The sequence below is a fragment of the Gorilla gorilla genome, chromosome 10 (assembly GCF_029281585.2).
Source record: "Gorilla gorilla gorilla isolate KB3781 chromosome 10, NHGRI_mGorGor1-v2.1_pri, whole genome shotgun sequence".
NCBI classification, from domain to species: Eukaryota; Metazoa; Chordata; class Mammalia; order Primates; family Hominidae; genus Gorilla; species Gorilla gorilla.
In genome coordinates this window covers 126,018,362-126,045,353 of record NC_073234.2, presented here as the reverse complement: position 1 = coordinate 126,045,353, position 26,992 = coordinate 126,018,362, and the positions used below count along the sequence as shown (strand labels likewise).

The 26,992-nt window shown below is 43.9% G+C and overlaps 1 protein-coding gene across 11 annotated transcripts in view; it reads right to left on the bottom strand.

Moving 5' to 3' along the window:
• The window catches only part of TCTN1 (tectonic family member 1), a 58,998-nt gene extending 40,236 nt beyond the window's left edge, over positions 1–18,762 (bottom strand). For 8 of the 11 annotated variants that reach the window (XR_010129417.1, XR_010129421.1, XR_010129418.1 and 5 more), the window contains exons 1-5: positions 18,408–18,745; positions 12,825–12,945; positions 6,259–6,389; positions 3,831–3,982; positions 165–252 (exon numbers count right to left, since the gene is read on the bottom strand). Coding sequence is in view for 6 of the 11 variants with exons in the window: in XM_055359036.2 (XP_055215011.1) it covers positions 165–252; positions 3,831–3,982; positions 6,259–6,389; positions 12,825–12,945; positions 18,408–18,627 (712 nt within the window). In the remaining 5 variants the exon portion in view is untranslated. Of the gene's footprint in view, positions 1–164; positions 253–3,830; positions 3,983–6,258; positions 6,390–12,824; positions 12,946–18,407 lie in introns of all 11 variants that reach the window. The other 3 variants (XM_019038643.4, XM_063694325.1, XM_055359039.2) reach the window with 2 other exon arrangements.
• Between the last annotated feature and the right edge of the window lie 8,230 nt (positions 18,763–26,992).

Sequence of the window (26,992 nt, the reverse complement as noted above, 5' to 3'; positions counted from 1 at the left end):
GAGGCCTGTTTAATTATGACTACTACAAATGTAAAGTATTAAGTTGGTGCAAAAATAATTGCGATTTTGGTCATTACTTTTAATGGCAAAAACCGCAACTACTTTTCCACCAACCTAATAATAACAGCAAATGTCTAAGGAAAGAAGAATGACCACTTTCTTACCTGCAGGGTTATTATCAGTGCACAGAGATGATGTCAGGGACGAAGGAAATCTCAGAAACGAATCTGAAGTCTGCAGAGGAACCCCATACTGCAAACACAACAACCAACAGTCGTTATGGTGTAATTAAAGTATTCATTCAACACTTACTGGGCACCCACAATGTGCCAAGCAGCACTGCAGGCATCAGGGACACAGTGATGAGCAAAAAACAGATGTGGTCCTTGCCCTCAAGAAGCTCACATCTAGTTGTGTCACCATTTTTAAAAGGATGTGTTTCTGTATGTGCATGTTACTGTATTTGCAGGCTTCTTAGTCATGGAATTCCTCTGGAAGGGTAGATGAGACAATGACATAACGATCTGCCTCTGCAGACAGGAACTAGGTGGCTGGACACAGGGTTGAGAGAATTATTTTTCGCTAGCATTAATTATTTAAATAACATATAAGTATACATTAAAATCATAAAAATCAATTTTTTATAAATCAGTTTTATGAAAGAATGCCTTCTTTCCCAAAACCAAACCCCACAAAATTATTTTCCAATCTTCAAAACCCAGATTAATAGCTATTAGGCTTATAGCCAATTTTCTCGAACTTGAAAGTTTATCCAAATGCTTTAGTGCCAGCAGGAGTATGGGAAACAACTCCTTCCACTCACTGGAGCTGGGAGTGTAAAGCACTGCAATTTTTCTGGAGGGCAATCTGGTATCAATATTTAAATTTTCCATTCATTTTTACCAAACTAACTCATTTATAGGAATGTATCCTAAGGATTTAATCAGTGAAGTGTACAACAATGTATGTGTATATGAGAATGTTCATTGTGGATAACAGCAAAAACTGGAAACATGTCTGTAAAGAGTGGAACAGCTCAGATACATACACAGAAAAGAATATTTTGGCTTTGTTTGTTTGTTTGTTTTTGAGATGGAGTCTTGCTCTGTTGCCCAGGCTGGAGTGCAGTGGCATGATCTCAGCTCACTGCAACCTCCGCTTCCTGGGTTCAAGCGATCCTCATGCCTCAGCCTTCCAAGTAGCTGGAACTACAGGCATGCACCACCAGGCCCAGCTAATTTTTGTATTTTTAGTAGACATCGGGTTTCACTATATTGTCCAGGCTGGTGTGGAACTCCTGACCTCAAGTGATTTGCCCACCTCGGCCTCCCAAAGTGCTGGGATTATAGGCGTGAGCCACCACGCCCAGCCAAGAATATTTTGTAAACTACAGCTCTAGGGCTGGGTGCAGTGGCTCACATCTGTAATCCCAGCACTTTGGGAGGCCGAGGCGAGCGGATCACCTGAGGTCAGGAGTTCAAGACCAGCCTGGCCAACATGGTGAAACCCCGTCTCTACAAAAATACAAAAATTAGCTGAAGACCAGCCTGGCCAACATGGTGAAACCCCATCTCTACAAAAATACAAAAATTAGCTGATCATGATGGCAGGTGCCTGCAATCCCAGCTACTTGGGAGGCTGAGGTGGGAGAATTGCTTGAACCTGAGAGGCGGAGGTTGCAGTGAGCCAAGATCACACCACTGCACTCCAGCCTGGGCGACACAGCAAGACTCCATCTCAAAAAAAAAAAAACAACAACAACAACAATGCAGCTCTATCACTAGTTCTGACAAGTTGCTTTCCTGTGCCTAAGTTTTTCTCATCAGGTAAATGGAGACAATGGTGCATCCCTCCCAGGGGGGTGCATGAAGTAATGCCTGAAAAGCTCTTCACAGTGCCTGGCACATGGAAAATGCCCAATGGTAAATTTTATATTGACATGGGAAGATGCACATGATTTATCACTGAAAAAGGAATTTTCTAGAACAATGTGGATACCTATAAATCCCACTTCTATACAACACCATATATACATTATAATAGACATATTTAAAATTCAGGAAGAATACACACCAATCTCTTCAAAGTGATTTGCAGTATGAATATTAATGGATACAGGGATCTTTCAACTTTTACTTATATGCCTCTATACGTTGAACTTTTAGAACTAGTACATGTTGCTTTTATACTTTGCTTTTAAAAAGATGCTTCCAAAAGAGTTAAGGTTCATTCAGTTAATATGTGTCCCATTTAAAGGTGTACTACTGAATAGACATAAAACAGCACACATCTTCCAAAATCTGTAAAACTAAATACAATTTTGAGAAGATGACCAGACAACCAACCAATCTACTCCATGATCTCAGCAACATGCCTCAAGCATTTTGCTGCATCTTTTAAGGTTGAGGAGAACAAAGAACTCTGAAGAGACAAAATACAAGTTTATCACAGAATAAACAACCTTAAATCCTCTATTCAGAATTCAAATATTCAGTTTTATTTTTATTATTATATTTTAAGTTCTGGGATAATGGGTGCAGAACATGCAGGTTTGTTACATAGATATACACGTGCCATGGTGGTTTACTGCACTCATCAACCCATCATCTACATTAGGTGTTTCTCCTAATGCTATCCCCTCCCCTAGCCCACCACCCTCCGACAGGCCCCTGTGTGTGATGTTCCCCTCCCTGTGTCCATGTGTTCTCATTGTTCAACTCCCACTTATGAGTGAGAACATGTGATGTTTGGTTTTCTGTTCCGTGTTAGTTTGCTGAGAATGACGGTTTCCAGCTTCATCCATGTCCCTACAAAGGACATGAACTCATCCTTTTTTATGGCTGCTTAGCATTCCATGTTGTGTATGTGCCACATTTTCTTCATCCAGTCTATCACTGATGGACATTTGGGTTGGTTCCAAGTCTTTGCTATTGTGAATAGTGCTGCAATAAACATACGTGTGCGTGTGTCTTTATAGAATGATTTATAATCTTTTGGATATATACTCAGTAATGGAATTGCTGGGTCAAATGGTATTTCAGGTTCTAGATCCTTGAGGAATCGCCACACTGTCTTCCACAATGGTTGAAATAATTTACACTCCCACCCAACAGTGTAAAAGCGTTCCTATTTCTCCACATCCTCTCCAGCACCTGTTGTTTCCTGACTTTTTAATAATCGTCATTCTAACTGGCGTGAGATGGTATCTGATTGCGGTTTTGATTTGCATTTCTCTAATGACCAGTGATGATGAGCCTTTTTTCATAGGTTCATTAGCCACTTAAATGTCTTCTTTTGAAAAGTGTCTATTCATATCCTTCACCCACTTTTTGATGGGGTTGTTTTTTTCTTGTAAATTTATTTAAGTTCCTTGTAGATTCTGGATATTAGCCCTTTGTCATATGGATAGATTGCAAAAATTTTTTCCCATTCTGTAGGTCACATGTTCACTCTGATGATAGTTTCTTTTGCTGTGCAGAAGCTCTTTAGTTTAATTAGATCCCATTTGTCAATTTTGGCTTTTGTTGCCATTGCTTTTGGTTGTTTTACTCATGACGTCTTTGCCCATGTCTATGTCCTGAATGGTATTGCCTGGGTTTTCTTCTAGGGTTTGTATGGTTTTAGGTCTTACATTTAAGTCTTTAATCCATCTTCAAATATTCAGTTTTAATTTTCATGATCTTTGATTTGTAGGCATGAACATTAAGTTTTTTAGTCTATAATATCAACTCTGTCTCAGGGAACCCAGTTTTCCTGGTAACCTTGAAAATTAACTTACAAGGAAAGATATTTGTGATGGGATGAAAAGAATCAATCAAGTTCAGGCTCACCTCATATTTAGCAGCAGTAGGAATATCCAGTTTGGTTGTGAAGGAAATATATGATTCAGCATTCAATGTAAAACCATCAGATGTTTTCATCAATGTATCAAAATTGTTTTCATCAGGTACTTCTGGATTAATAAAGGATAATGCAGGTTTATCTGTTTTTTAAAAAAAACAGTATTTTAAATCGGTATAAAATATACGTATAATATGTATGACCTATATAAAGGTTTTGGAAAGTTTTTAATAGCATCAAGGCTGATGTAAAAAACAAATAGTGTCTTGGCTGGGCGCATGGGCTCACGCCTGTAATCTCAACACTTTGGGAGGCCAAGGCGGGCGGACTGCCTGAGGTCAGGAGTTTGAGACCAGCCTGGCCAACACGGTGAAATCCTGTCTCTACTAAAAATACAAAAATTAGCCAGTCATGGTGGTGTGCACCTGTAATCCCAGATACTCAGGAGGCTGAGGCAGGAGAATCGCTGAAACCCAGCAGGCAGAGGTTGCAGTGAGCTGAGATAGCGCCACTGCACTCCAGCCTGGGTGACACAGTGAGACTCCATCTCAAAAAAAAAAAAAAAATAGTGTATTTTTCCATATTCACTTCTCCCAGGATTTTTTAAAGCTTATTAAACAAACAGGACCTCCAGACTCAGCCTGCTTCTTCTAATAATGGGCAAGTAATAGTTTGCAGCACCTGCAAGTAAACAGCACAACAGAAGCCAATAATAATCTGTCTGTTTCTCTAGCCCCTGGACTGATGAGTTTGCTGTATCAACCTGTAAGGAGAAGCTCTGTCCGGATGGCTATGGGAATGAAAGAATCCGACTTCTACTCTCACACAGCCACCGTGAAAGTCCTGGACTAAAATGTGCTGTGTACAGAAGAGAGAGAAGGAAGCAGGCTGGCATGTTCACTGGGCTGGTGTTACGACAGAGAACCTGACAGTCACTGGCCAGTTATCACTTCAGATTACAAATCACACAGAGCATCTGCCTGTTTTCAATCACAACAAAACCAAAATCTATAAAGATATTCTGAAAATATGACAGAATTTGACAAATAAAAGCATAAACGTGTCTCTGATCTTTGATATCCTGATAACATTTTACATGTACATGTACTTTGGATCTAGACATATATTTGAGCTAAATGCTCAGATAAAAATAAAGATCCTGTTTTCATGCAAATATTCTTAGTAAAAATAAAAGAAAAAAGGAAATAGAAACCACAGGTAATGTTCAAAGCTGAGCCTGATTTTCAACCATTAAACCAGGAGGAAATAAAGTTAAAAAAACACATGTATATATAGAAACCTAGATTCCTATGTATGTCTGCATATTATAAACACTTTTGAGATAAGTATACGGTTTCGAAAGACAACTACACAATCATAATTACTTTTAAAGAAAATGTGCATGCCCACAGGTCTATAAAGTTACTTCCTATTACCTGTGAAATGGTCTCTAAAGATATACACTATACATATAGCAAAACATAGAATAATTGCTTTAAATCTAACTGAGGGCTGGACAAGGCAGCTCACACCTGTAATCTCGGCATTTTGAGAGGCCGAGGCAGGAGGATCATTTAAGGTCAGGAGTTTGAGACCAGCCTCGCCAACATGGTGAAACCCTGTCTCTACTAAAAATAAAAAATTAGCTGGGTGTGTGGTGGCAGGTGGCAGGTACCTGTAATCTCAGCTACTCGGGAGGCTGAAGCAGGAGAATCACTTGAACCCGGGAGGCAGAGGTTGCAGTGAGCTGAGAACGTGCCACTGCTTTCCAACCTGGGCAACAGAGTGAGACTCTGCCTCAAAAAAAAAAAAAGAAAGAAAGAAAAAATAGTAATAATAGGGCTGGGCACAGTGGCTCACACCTGTAATCCCAGCACGTTGGGAGGCCAAGGCAGGTGGATCACCTGAGGTCGGGAGTTCGAGACCAGCCTGACCAACATGGAGAAGCCCCGCCTCTACTAAAAATACAAAACTGGCCAGGCATGGTGGCCCATGCCTGTAATCCCAGCTACTTGGGAGGCTGAGGCAGGAGACTCACTTGAACCCAAGAGGCGGAGGATTTGTGATGAGCCGAGATCGAGCCGTTGCACTCCAGCCTGGGCAACAAGAGCGAAACTCCGTCTCAAAAAAAAAAAAAAAAAAAAAAAACACGCACACACAAAAATTATCCAGGCATGGTGGCAGGCACCTGTAATCCCAGCTACTCAGTAGGCTGAGGCAGGAGAATCACTTGAATCTGGGAGGTGGAGGTTGCAGTGAGCCGAGATTGCGCCACTGCACGCCAGCCTGCATGACAGAGCAAGACTCTGTCTCAAAAAAACCATAATCATAATCATAAAATAAATCTGAGACATTTTTCCATAACTTTGAGAAAAATTTTCCAGAGCTTCACAAAATATATCAATGTCAAATACTTACAGTTTGTAATATGAATGCAGAAAATAGATGGATTAATCTGGTCAACAAGTTCAAATACTCTTTGAGGTGGGTTTGCTGTAAAATTCAATGAATAGATGACTGCTTTTTGACTACAAAACTGGCTGTCGCCCCTGAAAATTAAAAAAATAATAATACAAAGTTACAAGACATAAGCACACAATCTTAGCAAAATTATTTTAAAACTGTCAGATGCTTGTACTGTACTATGTTAACAGTTACGTGGAGGATATTTATGAAAGCATGACGTCCCAGCTACTTGGGAGGCTGAGGCAGGAGAATGGCATGAACCCAGGAGGCAGAGCTGGCAGTGAGCCAAGATCACGCCACTGCACTCTAGCCCGGGCAACAGAGCAAGACTCTGTCTCACAAAAAAAAAAAAAGAAAAGAAAGAAAAAAGAAAGCATGACATTAGAATTGAATCCGGCTGGGCACGGTGGCTCACACCTGTAATCCCAGCACTTTGGGAGGCCGAGGTAGGCGGATCACAAGGTCAGGAGATCGAGACCAGCCTGGCCAAGATGGTAAAACCCCATCTCCACTAAAAATACAAAAATTAGCTGGGCGTGGTGGTGGGTGCCTGTAATCCCAGCTACTAGGGAGGCTGAGGCACGAACATCGCTTGAACCCAAGAGGCAGAGGTTGCAGTGACCCGAGATCGCGCCACTGCACTCAAGCCTGGTGACAGAGTGAGACTCCATCTCAAAAAAAAAAAAAAAATTGAATCCTTTTTTTTGAGATGTAGTCTCACTCTCCCAGGCTGGAGTGCAGTGGCACGATCTCAGCTCACTGCAAACTCTGCATCCCAGGTTCAAGTGATTCTCCTGCCTCAGCCTCCCGAGTAGTTGGGACTACAGGTGTGCACTGCCATGCCTGGCTAATTTTTGTATTTTTATTAGAGACAGGGTTTCACCATGTTGGCCAGGCTGGTCTCAAACTCCTTACCTCAGATGATCCACCTGCCTCAGCCTCCCAAATTGCTGGGATTACAGGCATGAGTCACCACACCTGGCTGAATCCATTTTTATTTAGTTTATTCTGTGTTGAAATATTTTGTATTTGGGCCAGTCACAGTAGCATGCACCTGTATTACCAACTACTCAGGAGGTTAAGATGCGAGGCTCACTTGAGGTTAGGAGTTCGAGGCCAGTCTGGCAACATAGTGAGATCCTCATCTCTTTTCAAAAAAGAAAAAGCTTGGCATTTAAAACTTTTTCCTCTAACAGAAAAAAAACAAAATTGAGACAAGTAGAATAACCTTTAAGGAAATCTTGTCAAGAACGTAGATCAGGGTATAATTTTTATGTCAGTGAACTTTATAAACTCCAATAGCATCAATTAGATAAAATTTTGCAGACCTTCAGATTGTTTAAAAGTACCCAGAATAGATCCAAATTCCTTGTCTTTAGAATAAAGCTGTCTTCAAAGGACTGTGAGAATAAGAAAATGTGGAGTCATCTGGAAGGTTTAATGCTTAGAAGTTATGGTACAGGGCCAGGCACAGTGGCTCATGCCTCTAATCCCAGCACTTTGGGAGGCCGAGGCGGGTGGATCACCTAAGATCAGTCATCTGGAAGGTTTAGTGCTTACAAGCTACGGTACAGGACCAGGCACAGTGGATCATGCCTGTAATCCCAGCACTTTGGGAGGCCGAGGTGAGCGGATCACCTCAGGTCAGGCATTCAAGACCAGCCTGGCCAACATGGCGAAACCCTGTCTCTACTAAAAATACAAAAATAAATTAGCCAGGCGTGGTGGCATGTGCCTGTAGTTCCAGCTGCTGGGGAGACTGAGGCAGGAGTATTGCTTGAACCTGGGAGGTTGCAGTGAGCCAAGATCGTGCCACTGCACTCCAGCCTGGGCGACAGAGTGAGACTCTCTCTCCAAAAAAAAAAAAAAAAAAAAGAAGTTATGAGTTAAGTCTTCAACCAATCCCAGATTTGACAAATCCCAATCAATTTGCTATAGATACAGATACAGGCCAAGCACCACGGCTCATGCCTGTAATCCCAGCATTTTGGGAGGCTGAGGAGGATCACTTGAGGCCAGGAGTTCGAGGCCAGGAGTTCAAGTCCAGCCTGGGCAACACAGACCCCTATCTCTACAAAAAACAAAGAAAAAATTAGTCCGGCATGCTGGCAGATGCCTGTAGTACTAACTACTTGGGAGGCTGAGGTAGGAGGACTGCTTGAGCCCAGGAGCAAGGTTACAGTGAGCTATGATCGTGTCACTGCACTCCAGCCTGGGTGACAGAGCAAGACCTATCTCAAAAAAACATAGAGGCTGGGCACAGTGGCTCACGCCTACAATGCCAGTACTTTGGGAGGCCATGGCAGGAGGATCACTTGAAGCCAGGAGTTCAAGACCAGCCTGGGCCACAAAGTGAGATTTTGTCTCTAAAAAAAAAAAAAATAGACAGCTGGACAGACAGATAATAGTATAGAGATAGTCATAATAAAAATGGGACCATATTCTACATACTGCTTTAAGGCTTTTCTCACTTAATATATAATGCCTAATATGCACTTACAATATTATAAGTGGCTTCATCATCGTATACCAGCCTATTAATACCCCAATTTGTTTAACCAATATAGATATGGATATGGTACAGCCCAAGCACCGTGGCTCATGCCTGTAATCCCAGCATTTTGGGAGGCTGGGGAGGATCACTTGAGGCCAGGAGTTCAAGACCAGCCTGGGCAACACAGACCCCTATCTCTACAGAAAACAAAGAAAAAATTAGCCCAGCATGCTGGCAGATGCCTATAGTTCTAACTACTTGGGAGGCTGAGGTAGGAGGACTGCTTGAGCCCAGGAGCAAGGTTACAGCGAGCTATGATTGTTGGTTTAGGTTTAGGTTTCTAATTTTCCCCAATTATATGTAATGCTATAATGACATCCTTATACATACATCTTTATGACTGTCTCCAGTTGTTTCCTTAGGATATGTTTCCTGAACTGGAACTGCTAAACCAAAAGGCAGGTAACATTATTTAAAGCTTCTGAGACACACTCCCAGATTGCCCTCTAGAAGGGCACAATATACATTCTCACCAACACTGTAGTAAGAGTGCCTATTTCCCTGTACCCTTGCCAAGACTGGATATTATCATTCAGTTTTTACTGGGCCTTAAAGGATAAGTAGAAATCAGACAGACAGTAGGAATGGGAAGCAAATCCAAGTGCAAGAACGGCAATGGCCAAGGCTGGGTAACGACTCATGGTCTTTGGGAAACTCTGAGTACCAAGGTTGGGCTGCAGTGGATTTGAGATGGCTGGTAGCAGGTGATAGGCTCTGAAAGAAGGTGGGAATGAATCTGAATCCAGGCTAAGAAGCCTATAGATAATGAGAACTTCTGAAGGTCTTTTAGTGAGTGCTTGACAGGATGAGGTGTGAGCTCATAAAGCAGGAGCAGGGATGGACGACCACGAGGGCTAGAGTGATGGAAGGCTCCACAGAATGGGATTCCTTACTCCCCTCCAGTCAGCCACCTCCCCAATCCTGTGCAGTATTTCAGTATCATCATCAGATCTAGATACTTCTCCCTAGCCCCACTGTCACAGCTTTTGGGGAGGATGGCGAGGGAAACCGTTAATCCGCATCTGCAATAGCTTTTTACTTGGTTCTCTGCCACCAGGCTTGGCCTTGTGATCCACTGCATATGATGCTGCAGAATTACATAAGATGGGAATCTGATCCTCTTACAACCCAGGCCCTGTGGACTTCAGGACAGAGTCCAAACCCCTTAGCATATACACAAGGCCCCTGGGGACCTGACCCCTGATCTCTTTCCTACACTCCTCTCACCCCACCCCTCTTCTGGCCACACTGAGTTACCTGCAGTTAAGCAGGCCATCCCGCATCCCCCCATCTCTGTCCACGCAGTTCCCTCTGCCTGGAATGCCCTTCCCCTCAGTCCATGCTGACCATCTTCCACGTGTCCTTCAGGACCCAGCTCAGCTCCTGTTTTCTGGGGAGCATTCCTTAGTGGGGCTGAGTTAGATGCCATTCCTCTGCCTTCTCATCGTGCTTGATGTAGAAACTGCCATCCACTCCTCTGTCTCCCTTACTCGACGGTAAGCTCTTTGAAGGCAGGAGAGTGCCTAACTCATCTTTACGTCCCTGGTGCTGGCATTCAGGAGGTGCTCAAGAAAGGATGGGAGAAAGGAAAGACTGCTGAGACAAGAAAAGGAAAGGAAGAGGCAAGGGTCAGGGGAGCCTCCAGGTTTTTGGCCTGGTGTCGGCCTAAAAGACTAATGGTAGAGGAAGTCAACAAGGGACACTAGGAAATCAGTTAGAGGTGGAAGGGAGAAATTCATTCATCCATTCAACTCATTATTATTATTTAATTTTTTTTTGATGGAGTTTTGCTCTTGTTGCCCAGGCTAGAGTGCAATGGTGCGATCTTGGCTCCTGCAACCTCTGCCTCCCAGGTTCAAGCGATTCTCCCACCTCAGCCCCCTGAGTAGCTGGGATTACAGGCACCCACCACCACGCCCAGCTAATTTTTGTATTTTTAGTAGAGATGGGGTTTCACTATCTTGGCCAGGCTGGTCTCGAACTCCTGACCTCAAGTGATCCACATGCCTCAGCCTCCCAAAGTGCTGGGATTACAGGCGTGAGACACCATGCCCAGCCAATTCAACTTATTCTTAATGAGGGCCCACTATGTGGCAGGAGCTCTACTAGGTACTAATGGTTAAGGAGAAAAGAGATCTTCCAGGCTAGGCGCAGTGGCTCACGCCTGTAATCCCAACACTTTGGGAGGCCGAGGTGGGCGGATCACGAGGTCAGAAGTTTGAGACCAGCCTGGCTAACACGGTGAAACCCTGTCTCTACTAAAAATACAAAAAATTAGCTGGGCATGGTGGCACACGCCTGTAGTCCCAGCTCGTTGGGAGGCTGAGGCAGGAAAATTGCTTGAACCCAGCAGGCAGAGGTTGCCGTGAGCCGAGATGGAGGCACTGCACTCCAGCCTGGGCAACAGAGCAAGACTCTGTCTCAAAAAAAAAAAAAAAAATAGCCCCAAGTTGGAGCAAAAATGTCATTTTCAGGCTCCTGTATTTACTAAAGGGAGGAAAACAGAATGACTTTCAACAAATACTGAAACATGCTACAGGCCAGGTAGCCAGAAAATTAATCTGACTACATTGCCCTGTTCTCTGAGCATTTTTACAATACTAGAAATAGGCTCAAAATCCCATTGGTCAATAAAATAGTTTCTCACAGGAAAAACCCATTGTACTTCTTAAAAGGGTTCACCTATCAAGTATCAATTGCTAAAACTTGCTATAAGGCTAAATTTAAATTAGCTATCTCTGAATACTAAGTTGGTCCCATCCTGAATTAATGAGCCTCTTCTAAGTGCTGCTAGTTTTTCAAAAAGCCTTGAAGCTGGGCGCGTTGGCTTACACCTGAAATCCCAGCACTTTGGGAGGCCAAGGAGGGCGGATCACCTGAGGTCAGGAGTTCTAGAGCAGCCTGACCAATATGGTGAAACCCCACCTCTACTAAAAATACGCCAGGCATCGTGGCGTGCACCTATAGTCCCAGCTACTCAGGAGGCTGAGACTGGAGAATTGCTTGAAGCCAGGAGGCGGAGGTTGCAGTGAGCCACTATCACACCACTACACTCCAGCCTGGGCAACAGAGCGAGACTCCATCTCATTAAAAAAAAAAAAAAAAAAGAAGCCTTGAAACCTCAATTATAAGAGATCATTCAGAACAGATTATTTATTTACCTTATAATCAGCTGGAAATGTCATTTTTCATTGTTCTATACAATGCGAACTGTGAGAATTCCTGGTAGATTTACATATCAGAAAAGTACAGATTTCTTATCTAATTTTTTGTTACAAATACTATGTCCACAACAAAAGCTGTGAAATTAAAATGCACTTTTCACCCTAGGCTATACTAATTCACTGATACAAAAAATGTGACCACTGTCTACAACTCAAATTGAAATGTAATTCAATCTTCAAACACAGAGGTTTCATTACATTATTTTAATGTATATTCTCTCTTCTCTTTTGCCTGCACAGTCACCTGGCTGAATGCAAATAAGGGATAGCTACTTTTTTTTTTTTTTTTGAGACCGAGTCTCGCTCTGTCGCCCAGGCTAGAGTGCAGTAGCGCGATCTCCGCTCACTGCAAGCTCTGCCTCCTGGGTTCACGCCATTCTCCTGCCTCAGCCTCCCGAGTAGCTGGGACCACAGGTGCCCGCCAACACACCCGGCTAATTTTTTTGGATTTTTAGTAGAGACGGGGTTTCACCGTGTTAGCCAGAATGGTCCCAATCTCCTGACCTCGTGATCCACCCACCTCAGCCTCCCAAAGTGCTGGGATTACAGGCGTGAGCCACTGCGCCCTGCCAGGGATAGCTACTTTTTTACATATTTGTTTGGACGGTATGGCTTCAGAACGATGCAAAACACTGGAAATCAGGTTTGGGTTTTTAAGCCTGGGAAAGTTTTCCCTTTCTCCAAATTGTATTATCCTGGTCAAATTTTTTCAAAATTGCATGTGTCATACGTAAACTTACGTGACAACTGGAACTGAGCAGGCAGAAAAGACACTGAAATCCACGGAGCTGCAGTCGGGATCACAGCAGCAGTTGACGTCACACTGTGCTGGGGATAAGTCACAGACACAGAGAGCAGCAACTGCAGAAAAAAGAGGGGTAGGATCCAGAACATCACCATCAGCAGGTGGTGACTGCCCCCTGCCACCACAGTGTACCATAAGTCAATTTCATAAAAAAGGTCCATTTTATTTTTCCTATTGCACTTTGGAGGAAATTTGTGAAGTGGAAATGACTCAGTTTGAGCATCCCACAATCAGAGGTTTCCCCAAAGTGGCTAATGATCTGACTCGCTTGGAAAGTTCTGTTAGTGCTTTGCCTACAGAGATGCTGATTTGGTAAGCTGAATATGAAACCCAGGCATTTGCAGTTTTCAGAAACTTTCCAGGTGATGCTTATAATTAGACAAGTTTAAGAACAAGCACCCCTAAACCATTTGCCTGATCATAAGAACCACCAGTTTAAAACTCCAAAGTCCTTAAGCCCCTTCTCTGGAGATTATGATTCAGAGGAAGGGCCCACTTAAACCTTCAGGAAAGAGACTTTTCAATCTTGCCCCCTCTTCACGTATAACCTGCTGCTTTAAAGCTGAACTCATATTCACAGACCCTTAGCCAAGAATCATACCAGCTCAGGTGCTCAGAATGTCTTTGGTTATTTAGACAATAAGGTATGAGGGCGGGGTAGGAATCTCCCCCACCTCACAACTTTTAATTATTTTATTTATTTATTTATTTTTTAAAGGCGTTTCGGCTCTTGTTGCCCAGGCTGGAGTGCAATGGTGCAATCTTGGCTCACTGCAACCTCCACCTCCTGGGTTCAAGCTATTATCCTGCCTCAGCCTCCTGAGTAGCTGGGATTACAGGCATGCACTACCATGCCCAACTTTTTTTTTTTTTTTTTTTTTGTATTTTTAGTAGAGACGGGGTTTCACCATGTTGGCCAGGCTGGTCTCGAACTCCTGACCTCAAGTGATCTGCCAGCCTTAGCCACCCAAAGTGCTGGGATTACAGGTGTAAGCCACCACTCCTGGTCAACTTTTAATCATTAATAAGGATGATTTTTCTTTGCCGCTTTGTAACAAAGATGATTATCTGGATTTTTAATTCTCTATTTTATTCTGTCAAATAAGGACAAGAAAACCCTTTTAAAAAATAGAGAATGAATTTATAGTTGCAATTATTGCTGGAAGGGAAGAAGTAAGATCAACCTTCAATCTTATCTGTAACGTTTTCTTTTTCAAAAGAAGATTTCAAACCAGGCACAGTGGTTCACATTTGTAATTCCTGCACTTTGGGAGGCGGGCAGATCACTTGAGGTCAGGAGTTTGAGACTGCCCTGGCCAACATGGTTAAACCCTGTCTCTATTACAAATACAAAAATTAGGCCGGGCGCAGTGGTTCACACCTGTAATCCCAGCACTTTGGGAGGCCAAGGCAGGCGGATCACAAGGTCAGGAGATTGAGACCATCCTGGCTAACATGGTGAAACCCCGTCTCTACTAACAATACAAAAACTAGCTGGGTGTGGTGGCGGGCACCTGTAGTCCCAGCTACTGGGGAGGCTGAGGCGGGAGAATGGCGTGAACCCAGGAGGCGGGGTTTGCAGTGAGCCGAGATCACATCACTGCACTCCAGCCTGGGCGACAGAGCAAGACTCCATCTCAAAAAAAAAATTCAAAAATTAGCCAGGTATGGTGGTGGGCGCCTGTAATCCCAGCTACTCAGGGAGGCTGAGGCAGGAGAATCGTTTGAACCCAGAAGGCAGAGGTTGCAGTAAACTGAGATCACACCACTGCACTCCGGCCTGGATGACAGAGTGAGACTCCATCTCAAAAAAAAAAAAAAAAAAGATCTCAAGCCAAAAAACAAAAATAACAAAAAAGGAATCTGAAGCAAATGCTGCTAGTGTCCACCCAACATTCTTATTTGTACGTATGAATTATTTCACGACAAAAAGGAGCTTTAGAAAAATGTACCCCACAGCGGCCGGATGCAGTGGCTCACGCCTGTAATCCCAACACTTTGGGAGGCTGAGGCAGGTGGATCACGAGGTCAGGAGGTCCAGACCAGCCTGGCCGACATGGTAAAACCCCGTCTCTACTGAAAATACAAACATTAGTCGGGCATGGTGGCACACACCCATAGTCCCAGCTACTCAGGAGGCTGAGGCAGAAGAATCGCCTGAACCCAGGAGGCAGAGGTTGCAGTGAGCCGAGATCGTGCCACTGCACTCCAGCCTGGGTGACAGGGCAAGATTCCATCTCAAAAAAAAAAAAAAAAAAAGAAAGAAAAAGAGGAAAGAAAAATGTATCCCATAGCTCACGCCTGTATCCTAGCACTCTGGAAGGCTGAGAAGAGTGGATCCCCTGAGGTTAGGAGTTCGAGACCAGCCTGGCCAATGTGGTAAAACCCCATCTCTACTAAAAATACCAAAAAAATTAGCCAGGCATGGTGGTGCGCGGCTGTAATCCCAGCTACTTGGGAGGCTGAGGCAGGAGAATCGCTTGAACCTGGGAGGTGGAGGTTGCAGTGAGCTGAGACTGTGCCACTGCATTCCAGCCTGGGCGATTAAAAGAAAAAAAAAATAGTACCCCGTAAAAGGTATAATGCACTCTGCAAAAAAAATGTGTGAGGTGAAGGGGAAGGTTTTGTTAATATGCCATGATTTCTTAGTCTAAGACACAAAAGTTTTCCCCCTAAAGTTTACAGTGCTTCTCTCTAGTTGAGAACTCTTCTATGTGCTTAGTAAAATGACACAACTTACACACGCTAATGTAAAAAATAAAAAGTGCTTTAGGTTCCCTGTATGTTTAAAATTACTATCTTGCTTTGTTTTCAAAACTTAAAGCCCTTATAGGCAGCTATAAGACTACTAAGGACGAAGCAATAGTGTTTAATAACTCCACTTAGGAAAAAGGTTTCTACCCAGGATGCAAGTGTACTTAATCATCCACCAAGTAGCTTTTGAGCCCCTGTCAGGTCTAAGCAGCACTCAGCTGTTCTTGCCTCCTATCGCATCTGCACACCTGGCTTGTAGAGCAGGGTACTAATGAACAGAGCCCAGATTCAAGATGAAGGGTTATCACTCTTCTCCACCAACACTGCCTGAAGCCACCTGCAATTTTCCATCCAGTTCTCCACTCAGAGTCAGCCTCCTGCTCCGATATCTACAAGTTGTGTGTCCTAAAATTAGGCAAATAATTTACCCACCTGAAAAATGGGGATAACAGTACCCTCATCATGGGGTTGTTGTAAGGATTAAATGAGATACATCATAGGTGAAATGCTTAGCACAGTGCCTGCCACACAGTGAACAGTTAACAAATGAGTTATTACTGTCACAAGTCTAAAGAGAGGTCCTTTAAAAAGGTGAAGACAGGTGACTGGCAGAGTGCAGTGGCTCAAGCCTGTAATCCTAACACTATGGGAGGCCTAGGTGGGCAATCACTTGAGGCCAGGAGTTCAAGACCAGCCTGGGCAACATGGCGAAACCCCGTCTCTACAAAAAATTAGCCGGGCATGGTGGCATGCAGCACCTGTAGTTCCAGCTACCCGGGAGTCTGAGGTGGGAAGATCACCTGAGCCTAGGAGGTCCAGGCTGCAGTGAGCTGTGATCATGCCACTATACTCCAGCCTGAGTGACAGAGTGAGACCCTGTATCCAAAAAAAAAAAAATAAAGTGTGAGGACAAGCACAAATTCATCCCCTATACTGGAAAAACAGCCTTGAACACATGCTATAATAATGATGTTTCAAGCATAGCTTTATTTTGGAGAGAAAATGCATTAACAGATGGAGTACTTACATGAATAAAAGACAATCCAGTCCAAAAACTTTAGAGTTTCAGGCATTGAATACTTGGCTTTATTCTGTCCCAGTTTATCACTGATTTAACTTCCCTACTAATTCATCAAATCAACAATTTAAATATAAAACAGAGCTCTGTTTATATATTAAAATAGCAAATATATTTCTCTGTACTTTTTCTTTCAGATTACTCGTAATTCAGAAAGGAGAGCTTTTGGAGAAATAAAGGTTCAGTAACTGAAGTTAAGTCCTAGAGTTCAAGATCTCAGCTGATGACTTTTTTACTTACTAATACTGAGCCTTAATCAATTTGAGAAAAGATCTTCTTAAGAAGGGATAGGCCGGGCACAGTTGTTTACACCTGTAATCCCAGCACTTTGGAAGGCCAAGGTGGGAGGATCACTTGAGCCCAGGAGTTTGAGATCAGCCTGAACAACATAGCGAGATCTCATCTCTACTAAAAATAAAAAAATTAAAAAAGCAAGCTGGGGGAGCACGCCTGTGGTTCCAGCTACTCTGGAGGCTGAAGCAGAAGGATCCCTTGAGCCCAGCAGATTGAGACTTAAGTGAGATATAATCACGCCACTGCACTCCAGCCTGGGTAACAGAGCAAGACCTTGTCTCAAAAACAAAAAAAGAATGAAAAAAGGATTAAAAGTACTGCATATCTATTGGGGTTACTCTCAATTCACACAATCGGAAAATTTTAAAAACTTTTTTGAGATCATGAACCACTTTAAGAATCGGCTGCTATGAACTCTCATCTCAGGAAAAGGCATATTCACAAAGTTTTGCACTCAATCTTAGCGGGTCACAGTCATTCAGTGAAGTCATCCACGTCATTTTTTTTTTTTTTTTGAGACAGTCTTGCTCTGTCGCCCAGTCTGGAGTGCAGTGGTAATTACTGCAACCTCTGCCTCCTGGGTTCAAGCGAGTCTCCTGCCTCAGCCTCCCGAGTAGCTAGGATTACAGGCATGCACCACCATGCCCGGCTATTTTTTCTATTTTTAGTAGAGACTGGGTTTCGCCATTTTGACCAGACTGATCTTGAACTCCTACCTCAAGCAATCCACCCGAGTTGACCTCCCAAAGTGCTGGGATTACAGGCGTGAGCCACGGCGCCAGCCAAACGTCAAATTAGATTATAAAATATTTCCACTAAATGTGTAATTCTAGAATTAATCATTTTCTGAAAAAAATGTTAATTATCCGTACATATGACTCCTAAGAAGTGAGCATAACCCCTCCCTCAATAGCTTTCCACCTCCAATTCAACACAGGAGGAATCCTGGGTTTTCAGAATTCAGGTCAACAGAGAAGGGTCTTAACATAGTCACATTTAGTAAAATAGACCTTTGGCCTCTCTTTAAGTGAAAGTTCAGTGCAGCCTAGGCACTAATTTCCACCATTGTCTCGACTTAATTTCGTCTTGGGCTGCAAGAATTCATTATTGCTCTTTGCATCACTGCTGTCTGGGACCACTTCAAGTATTTTCAAAGGTTTGATACCGTTCCACTTAAACTCTGAGACCCGGTTTTCTCATTTACCTGACAGTGATAGTAACAGCTACTTCTCAGGGTTATTGTTTAGAGAATGGACGTTTATGTAACACTCAGCAGTGTCTGCACACAGTAAGTGCTCAATAAGAGTTAGCTATCATTATTACGTCCTCACCGGGGCTGTCCCCTTGAGGTTGGATCACTGTGGACCCCAGGAGCTGGCACATGGTACCCACCGTCCGTGACCGGGGTAGGCCTGGGGCCCGAGGAGGGCCCTGGAGCCCTGGGAGTCCCGGGGGGCCTGGTCGACGGGGAAGTTCCGAAGGTGGCCAGGGCTGCCTCGGTGGAGTTGAGGCCCTCTGTCGTCACCGCCGGGGTGGCCTCGGTCTGGGCGCTCACGGAGGCCCAGCAGCCCAGGAGCACCACAAGGAGCGGCGGGAGACCTCGCGGCCTCATCTCCCAGGGAGTCCCAGCGAGGCCCGCGACATGGACCGCGCGTTGCCCGGCAACCGCGACAGCCAGGCGCGGGGCATCACGGGAAGGGGCTTGCGAAGCCGCGAGAAGCTGCCGGAAACTGACGGGGGCGAAGCCTGGATGAGGCAGGGGGCGGATCCCGGATGAGGCCGGAGGGCGGAGCCTGGGTGAGGCAGCGATGGCAGGCACGGGGGCGAGCACTAGTGAGCGGGTGTGAAGCTGGCGTAAACGAGGGGCGTGTAAATCCCGGCTGTGGTTCCCAACCTGTCTGCGGCGCTTGCTTAAAAAATGCAGATTTTCTGTAGTTCCAGCTACTCGGGAGGCTGAGGCAGAAGAATCGCTTGAACCCGGGAGGTGAAGGCTACAGAGAGCCGTGAGCGTGCCACTGCACTCCAGCCTGGGCGACAGTGTGACACTCTGTCTCAACCAAAAAAAAAAAAAAAAGACGGATTTCCAGGTACCACCTCAGGAGATCCTGAGTCAGTTAGTCTAGGGCAGGACCCAGGAATCAGTTTTTGGGGGATTTTTTTTGAGACAGGGTCTCACTCTGTCGCCCAGGCTGGAGTGCAGTAGCGCGATCTCGGCTCACTGCAGCCTCGACCTCTGGGGCTCAAGCAATCCTCCCACTTCAGCCTCCTGAGTAGCTGGGAACTCAGGCGCGCGCCACCATACCCAGCTAATTTTTGGGTTTTTTTTGTTTGTTTGTTTTGTTTTTTGTAGAGACGAGGTCTCCCTCCGTCGCCCAGACTGGTATCGAACTCCTGGGTTCAAGTGATCCACCTGCTCCAGCCTCCTGAGTCCTGAGTAGTTGGGATTACAGGCGTGAGCCACCACTCCCAGCCAGGAATAAATATTTTTAACAAATGTCCCGACGCAAGCAGATGAGTTGGACGGAAATTTAGGAAGCGCCGTCCCAACGCCACTAACGTGGGTGTTTCGAAGGAGCACAGGGATCTGTGAGATCACTGTCCCTGAATTTTCTCTATCCCAGACTCTGTCAACACTGGCTTCACCTTTTTATTTTAGCTGCATCTCACAAGGTTGCCAGATAACTTCTGTCTGCTGTATTGTGATAAAGGGGACAAATGAACACTTAATACCTTTTATTATTTTTTGTAGAGAGGGGGTCTCACTATGTTGATCAGGCTAGTCACAAACTCCTGGCCTCAAGTGATCCTCCCGCCTCAGCCTCCCAAAGAGCTGGGATTACAGGCATGAGCCACCACGCCAGGCCTAAGAACCTATTTAAAGACAAAAATCTTTTACAAAAATTAAGTAAAATAATTTAGACATCTTAAAGGGGAAAACAAAGCAAATCCACTGTAATGCTACAAAATGACCTGGAGACCCTAAGATTTAGGAAAGCCTCTCCATTCTGAATGGGCTTATTTAGGAGGTACCCAAGCCCAAGGATGTTGGCTGCACCTTTGACACTTAATCTCCATACAGTTCAGAAGTAGATGTCGAAGTACTTACACATGGCCAGGCACAGTGGCTCACACCTGTACTCCCAGCCCTTTGGGAGGATCGCTTGAGTCCAGGAGTTGAGACCAGCCTGGGCAACATGGTGAAACCACATCTCTACAAAAAATACAAAAATTAGCCAGGTATGGTGGCACATTCCTGTAGTCCCAGCTACTCAGGAGGCTGAGATGGAAGGATCGCCTCAGTCCGGAGAGCTTGAGGCTGCAGTAAGCCATGATAGTGCCACTGCACTCCAAAACAAAAAAACCTTAAACATAACACAGTATTTATTCAAGAAATGTATATACCAATTCAAAAGAATGTCAAACAGTATATATATCTAGTTTATTAAATGTATTTAGCAAAACTAAATCATCAAAGTGATATCTTTAGCACCTTCCTGTGGCATTCCAGAGACAGTGTATAAAAATATAATTGAATCACTCAAATGTGTAAGACAGATACTTCTTTTTTTCTGTGAAGGATTGCTTTAGCATCTGACTGAAATTCTGGACTGCTTTTAATAACTGATTAAATGCTTCCCCGTTTAAAAAAATAACCAAAAGTAGGCCGGGCATGGTGGCTCACGCCTGTAATCCCAGCACTTTGGGAAGCTGAGGCAGGTGGATCATGAGGTCAAGAGATCGAGACCACCCTGGCCAACATGGTGAAACCCCGTCTTTACTAAAAATACAAAAATTAGCTGAGCGTGGTGGTGGGCACCTGTAGTCCCAGCTACTCGGGAGGCTGAGGCGGGATAACTGCTTGAACCTGGGAGGCGGAGGTTGCAGTGAGTCGAGATCACACCACTGCACTCCAGCCTGGTGACACAGCGAGACTCCGTCTCAAAAAAAAAAAAAAAAGTATATTTTCCAAACCTTCATCTCATAACTTCTAAAACCAGGGCCTGTTTGTTTTCCTTTTTAAACCTCTTTACTTCCAGCCCTCTACTTTCTTTCCTATTCCTTAATACCTGTGAACCATTTTGTTCTATTTTCTGTTTTGAAATTTTAGACTGCTGGATTAAATTTTGATAACTCATCCTTTAGCTTTATAATTTTTTTTTTTTTTTTGAGATGGAGTCTCACTCTGTCACCCAGGCTAGAGTGCAGTAGCAGGATCCTGGCTCAGTGCAACCTTTGCCTTCCAGGTTCAAGTGATTCTCCTGCCTCAGCCTCCCATGTAGCTAGGATTATAGGCACCCGCCACCAAGCCCAGCTAATTTTTGTATTTTTAGTAGAGACGGGGTTTCACCATATTGGCCAGGCTGTTCTCGAACTCCTGACCTCAAGTGATCCGCCCACCTTGGCCTCCCAAAGTGCTGGGATTACAGGCGTGAGCCACCACTCCCATCCAGTTTTATAATTTTTATTATGGTTATAGGACCTCTGAGGTCCTCTTCAAGTCTGATATCCCATTATTCCAACCAGGACCTGCTATGATATGATTTGCCAATTTCACCGCCTCTTTTGTCCAATCTCAAACAAACACTTGGTAGATGGCCCAAAGTAATTTTATGATATTTGACTCTGAATGAGGATTTCACCTACCCAGATACATTTTGCAAACATTAGGAACACTGGAACTTTTCATTTCACAGGTGACCCATTTCTGCCAGCCTGTTTTCATCTTTCAACCCAGAACACCCTTTCTCCCTTCCTTTTGTGCCTGGCCTTAGCAGGCTCCCTCATTAGGATGGAAGGACACAAAAGTGGCTAAGATCGAGTTCCATATTGTGTCCAAAACCTCAACATTTGGTTTGTGCATAAATGTTTGTGATTTCAAATATCCATCTGTTTCTCCAGGATTATTGGCATTCACAATTCCTTATAGTGTATGCCGACATTGGGAGGATCAAGACAATTCAGCTTTTTAGAATTCTGTGCTGAGAAGCTGCCATATATGAGAAGCCGCCATATATGAGAAGCCTGAAAGAAAAAAAAAAATCAAAGATAGGAGGAGTATGTAAGTAGGGAAAAAAAACTAAGGCTAACTTCACAAGGTAGTGTCAACCACTCTGTCTTGCTCTTTGGTGTGGTTTGAGGTGAATTGGTTATTATTGTTGTTGTTCTTGTTATTGCTGAAGTCATGGCTTCCAACCTGTTTAAAATTAATAAATTAGCTGGGCATGGTGGCACGTATCTGTAAACCCAGTTACTCTGGAGGCTGAGGTGGGAGGATCGCTTGAGGCCAGGAGGTCAAGGGCTGCAGTGAGCCATGATCACATCACTGAAGTGTGGCCTAGGCAACAGAGTGAGACCCTGTCTCAAAAGAAAAAGTAGAAATTTTTTTCTAGTGATTAGTATATCTATTTTTATTCATCTCACCCAAACATTTCACAAATGAGGTGGCAGAGTCATCAAGCTTCCTAAAGGGGTTGCTTTAGATCTACAAAGGGATCAAGACTGTGTGAAGATGGAGGATTGGCTGTACCATTTTGACTGAAGTAACTAGTCGGGTAATTGATTTCCAGATCAACGCCCAGAAGAAAATAACCCTCAACTGCTCTCATTCTCCCAGTCCCCACATACCTCATCAACCACTGAGTACTATTCTTGTTCTTTTTTTTTTTTTTTTGAAATGGAGTCTTGCTCTGTCGCTCAGGCTAGTGTGCAGTGGAGTGGTCTCAGCTCACTGCAACCTCCACCTCCCAGGTTCAAGCAATTCTCCTGCCTCAGCCTCCCAAGTATCTGGGACCACAGGCGCCCGCCACCATGCCTGGCTAATTTTTGTATTTTTAGTAGGACGGGGTTTCACTATCTTGGCCAGGCTGGTCTTGAACCCCTGACCTAGTAACCCACCCGCCTCGGCCTCCCAAAGTGCTGGGATTACGGGCGTGAGCTACCGCGCCCAGCCTATTCTTGTTCTTTAAGTGTTTTCTGAAACATTACGGGGACAGAAGGACTATTTGAGCAGACTTCACATTCTTGAAAGGTCTCACATTTGCATTTGACCTTTTCTAAAACAAAGTCATACATACAGTCACAGACATTCACCAACAGGAATGAAATAAGAATTCCTTGTTTACCATACAGTTGTTATTTTTTTTTCTTTTTGGGTTTCTTTTTTTTTTTTTTTCTTTGAGATGGAGTCTCACTCTTTTGCCCAGGCTGGTGTGCAGTGGCCCAATCTCAGCTCACTGCAACCTCCACCTTCCCAGTTCAAGTGATTCTCCTGCCTCAGCCTCCCAAGTAGCTGGGATTACACATGCCTGCCACCTCACCTGGCTAATTTTTGTATTTTTAGTACAGACAGGGTTTCACCATGTTGACCAGGCTAGTCTCTAAACTCCTGACCTCTAGTGATCCACCCACCTCAGCTTCCCAAAGTGCTGGGATTACAGGCATGAGTCACCATACCCAGCTTACCATACAGTTTTAACCTTGCATCCTATTATTGAACCAGACTGCAGTTTGAATAAACTCGGCTTTCTAAAAAATCATTTTTGTTTTTATTCTTTTCAGATTGAAATTTTCCAAACAGGGACCGGGCACGGTGGCTCACGCCTGTAATCCCAGCACTTTGGAAGGCCGAAGCAGGCGGATCATCTGAGGTCAGGAGTTCGAGACCAGCCTGGCCAACATGGTGAAACCCTGTCTCTACTAAAAAACACAAAAATTAGTCAGGCGTGGTGACAGGTGCCTTAATCCCAGCTACTTGGGAGGCAGAGGCAGGAGAATCATTTGAATCCGGGAGGCTGAGGTTGCAGTTAGCCAAGATAAAGCCATTGCACTTAAACCTGGGGGACAAGAGCGAGACTTCTCTCAAAAAAAAAAAGAAAAGAAAAGAAATTTTCCAAACAGGATAAAAGGCACAGAAAAGAAGGCCACTGTGTACTCCTCCAAGATTATTCAGAAATTGACATTTTGCCATGCTTGCTCCACATTTCTTTCTTCTTAGGTTTATAGAGGGATAATTTATATGCAGTGTATATTTTTTGTGTAATAGTTTTGATGTAAGGTTTTTCTTACACATCAGGGTACAGGTTTCTTTGGTGGGCAATTCTATGAATATTTCTTCTTTCCTTTTCTATTTTTATTTTTGGGTAGACACAAAGTCTCACTCTGTTGCCCAGGCTGGAGTAAGGTGGTGCAATCATAGCTCACTGTAGCCTTGAACCCCTGGGCTGAAGGGATCCTCCCACTTCAGCCTCTAGAGTAGCTAGGACTACAGGTGCATGCCACACACCCGGCTCAATTTTATTAGTTTTTTTGTTTTTGTTTTTGTTTTTTTGTGACGGAATTTTGCTCTTGTGCCCAGGCTGGAGTGCAATAGCAGAATCTCAACTCACTGCAACCTCTGGCTCCCGGGTTCAAGCAATTCTCCTGCCTCAGTCTCCCAAGTAGCTGGGATTACAGGCATGTGCCACCATGCCTAGCTAATTTTTTTTGTATTTTTAGTAGAGATGGGGTTTTACCATGTTGGTCAGGCTGGTCTTGAACTCCTGACCTCAAGTGATCTACCCGCCTTGGCCTCCCAAAGTGCTGGAATTACAGGCATGAGCCACCATGCCCAGCCTAGTTTTATGAGTTTTAACAAACACATACAGTCACATTAACCACAACCACAATAAAGATGTAGAACATGTGGGCAAGGTGGCTCACGTTTGTAATCCCAGCACTTTGAGAGACCAAGCCGGGAGAATCACTTGAGGCCAGGAGTTCATAGGCCAGCTTGGGCCATTGGCAAGACCCCATCTCTATGAAAGTAAAAAAATTAGCTGTTTTCCATAATGGCTGTACCATTTTATATTCCCAAACACAGTGCATAAGCATCCCAACTTCTCTAAATCTTTGTCAACACTTACGGTTTTCTGTTCTTTTGATAGTTATCATCCTAATGGGTATAAGTTGATATTTCATGGTTTTGATTTCCCTAATGATTAGTGATGCTGTGAATCTCTTTGTGTGCTTGTTGACCATTGGTATATGTTCTTTGCAGAAATGTCTATCAAGTCAGTTGTCCATTTTTTAATTGGGTTGTTTATTATCATTGTTCAGTTGTAGGAGTTCCCTATATATTCTGGAAATTATCCTCTTATCAGATAAGTGATTTACAGATATTTTCTCCTATTCCATTGGGTTGCCTTTCACTCTGTTGATTTTTACCTTTGATATCCACAAGTTTTTACTCTGATGTGGTTCCATTTGTCTATTTTTTCTTTTGTTGTGTGTGCTTTTGGTGTCTTATCCAAGAAATCATTGCCAAATCTAGTATCCTGAAGCTTTTCCCTTATGTTTTCTTCTAGGAGTTTTGAGGTCTTAACATTTTGAGGTCTTTAATCCATTTTGAGTTTATTTCTGTTATCTGGTATAAAGTAAGGATCCAGCTTCATTCTTCTGCACGTGATTTCCAGTTTTCCCAGCACCATTTGTTGAAGGGACTCTTCTTTCTCCATTGCGTAGTCTTGGCATGCTTGTTGAAACTCCTCTAGCCATATATGCAAAAATTTCTTTCAGTTCATTATTTTTTTATTTTTTACAATTTTTTGTAGAGACGGGGTTTCACTATGTTGCCCAGGTTGATCTCAAACTCCTGCCTCAAATGATCCTCCTGCCTCAGCCTCCCAAAGTGCTGGGATTAGAGGCATGAGCCACCGTGCTTGGCCCAGTCCATTCTTTTTTTTTTTTTTTTTTGAGATGGAGTTTCGCTCTTGTTGCCCAGGCTGAAGTGCAATGGCATGAGCTTGGCTCAGCGCAACCTCCACCTCCTGGGTTCAAATGATTTTCCTGCCTCAGCCTCCCGAATAGCTGGGATTACAGGCATGTGCCACCATGCCCAGCTAATTTTGTATTTTTAGTAGAGATGAGGTTTCTCCATGTTGGTCATGCTGGTCTTGAACTCCCAACCTCAGGTGATCCACCTGCCTTGGACTCCCAAAGTGCTGGGATTACAGGCATGGGCCACCACGTCCGGCCCCAGTCCATGCTTTTTATTGGTGGCAAGTATTACAAAAATGGCTCCTTTGCAATTTATCCATCCATTCATCAGTTGAAGGAATTTGGGTTTTTCTAGGTTTTGGTGGTTAAAAATAAAACATGTTTCATTTCTCTTATATACATACCTAGGAGTGAGATTTCTGGGTTTTATGGTCAGTATGTGTTTAAATATATAAGAAACTGCCCAGTTTTTTCCAAAGTGACTGGCCCATTTGCTTTCCCAATAACAAGGTATGAGAGTCCCAGTTTCCCATGCTCACAGGCACTTAGGATGGCCACCTTTGTTTTCATTTTTGTTTTTAGTTATTCTGATAGGTGTATGGTGGCTTCTGCTTGCAGTTTCATTAACTGGCTTTTAAGAAATCCAATCACGGCCCAACGCGGCAGCTCACGCCTGTAATCCCAGCACTTTGGGAGGCCGAGGCAGGTGGATCAGGAGGTCAGGAGTTCGAGACCAGCCTGGCAACATAGTGAAAACCCATCTCTACTAAAAATACAAAAAAATTAGCCAGGTGTGGTGGTGGGCGCCTGTAATCCTAGATACTTGGGAGGCTGAGGCAAGGAGAATCACTTGAACTTGGGAGACGGAGGTTGCAGTGAGCTGAGATCGCACCACTGCACTCCAGCCTAATGACAGAGTGAGACTCCGTCTCAAAAAAAAAAAAAAAAAGAAACAAATCCAATCACCTGGTGACAGCACATCTACATTACATTTTAATCTTGGGGTGCTGAGAGTATTTGTCAAATGTGAAATGAAAAAATAAATTTGTTTTTTCTGTATATAAGGAGCTTCAAAAAATGAAAGTAAGCTGGCTTCCTGGTCCCACTGAGCGACCCTGCTCTCTCCTCCTCCACCGCTATTTCTGTTTCTGTGTTGTAAATATGTTTTCATTCTTTCCTCGGGACCTGCAGATAGTTCCTCTTTCACTTACTTTTTACTGGCT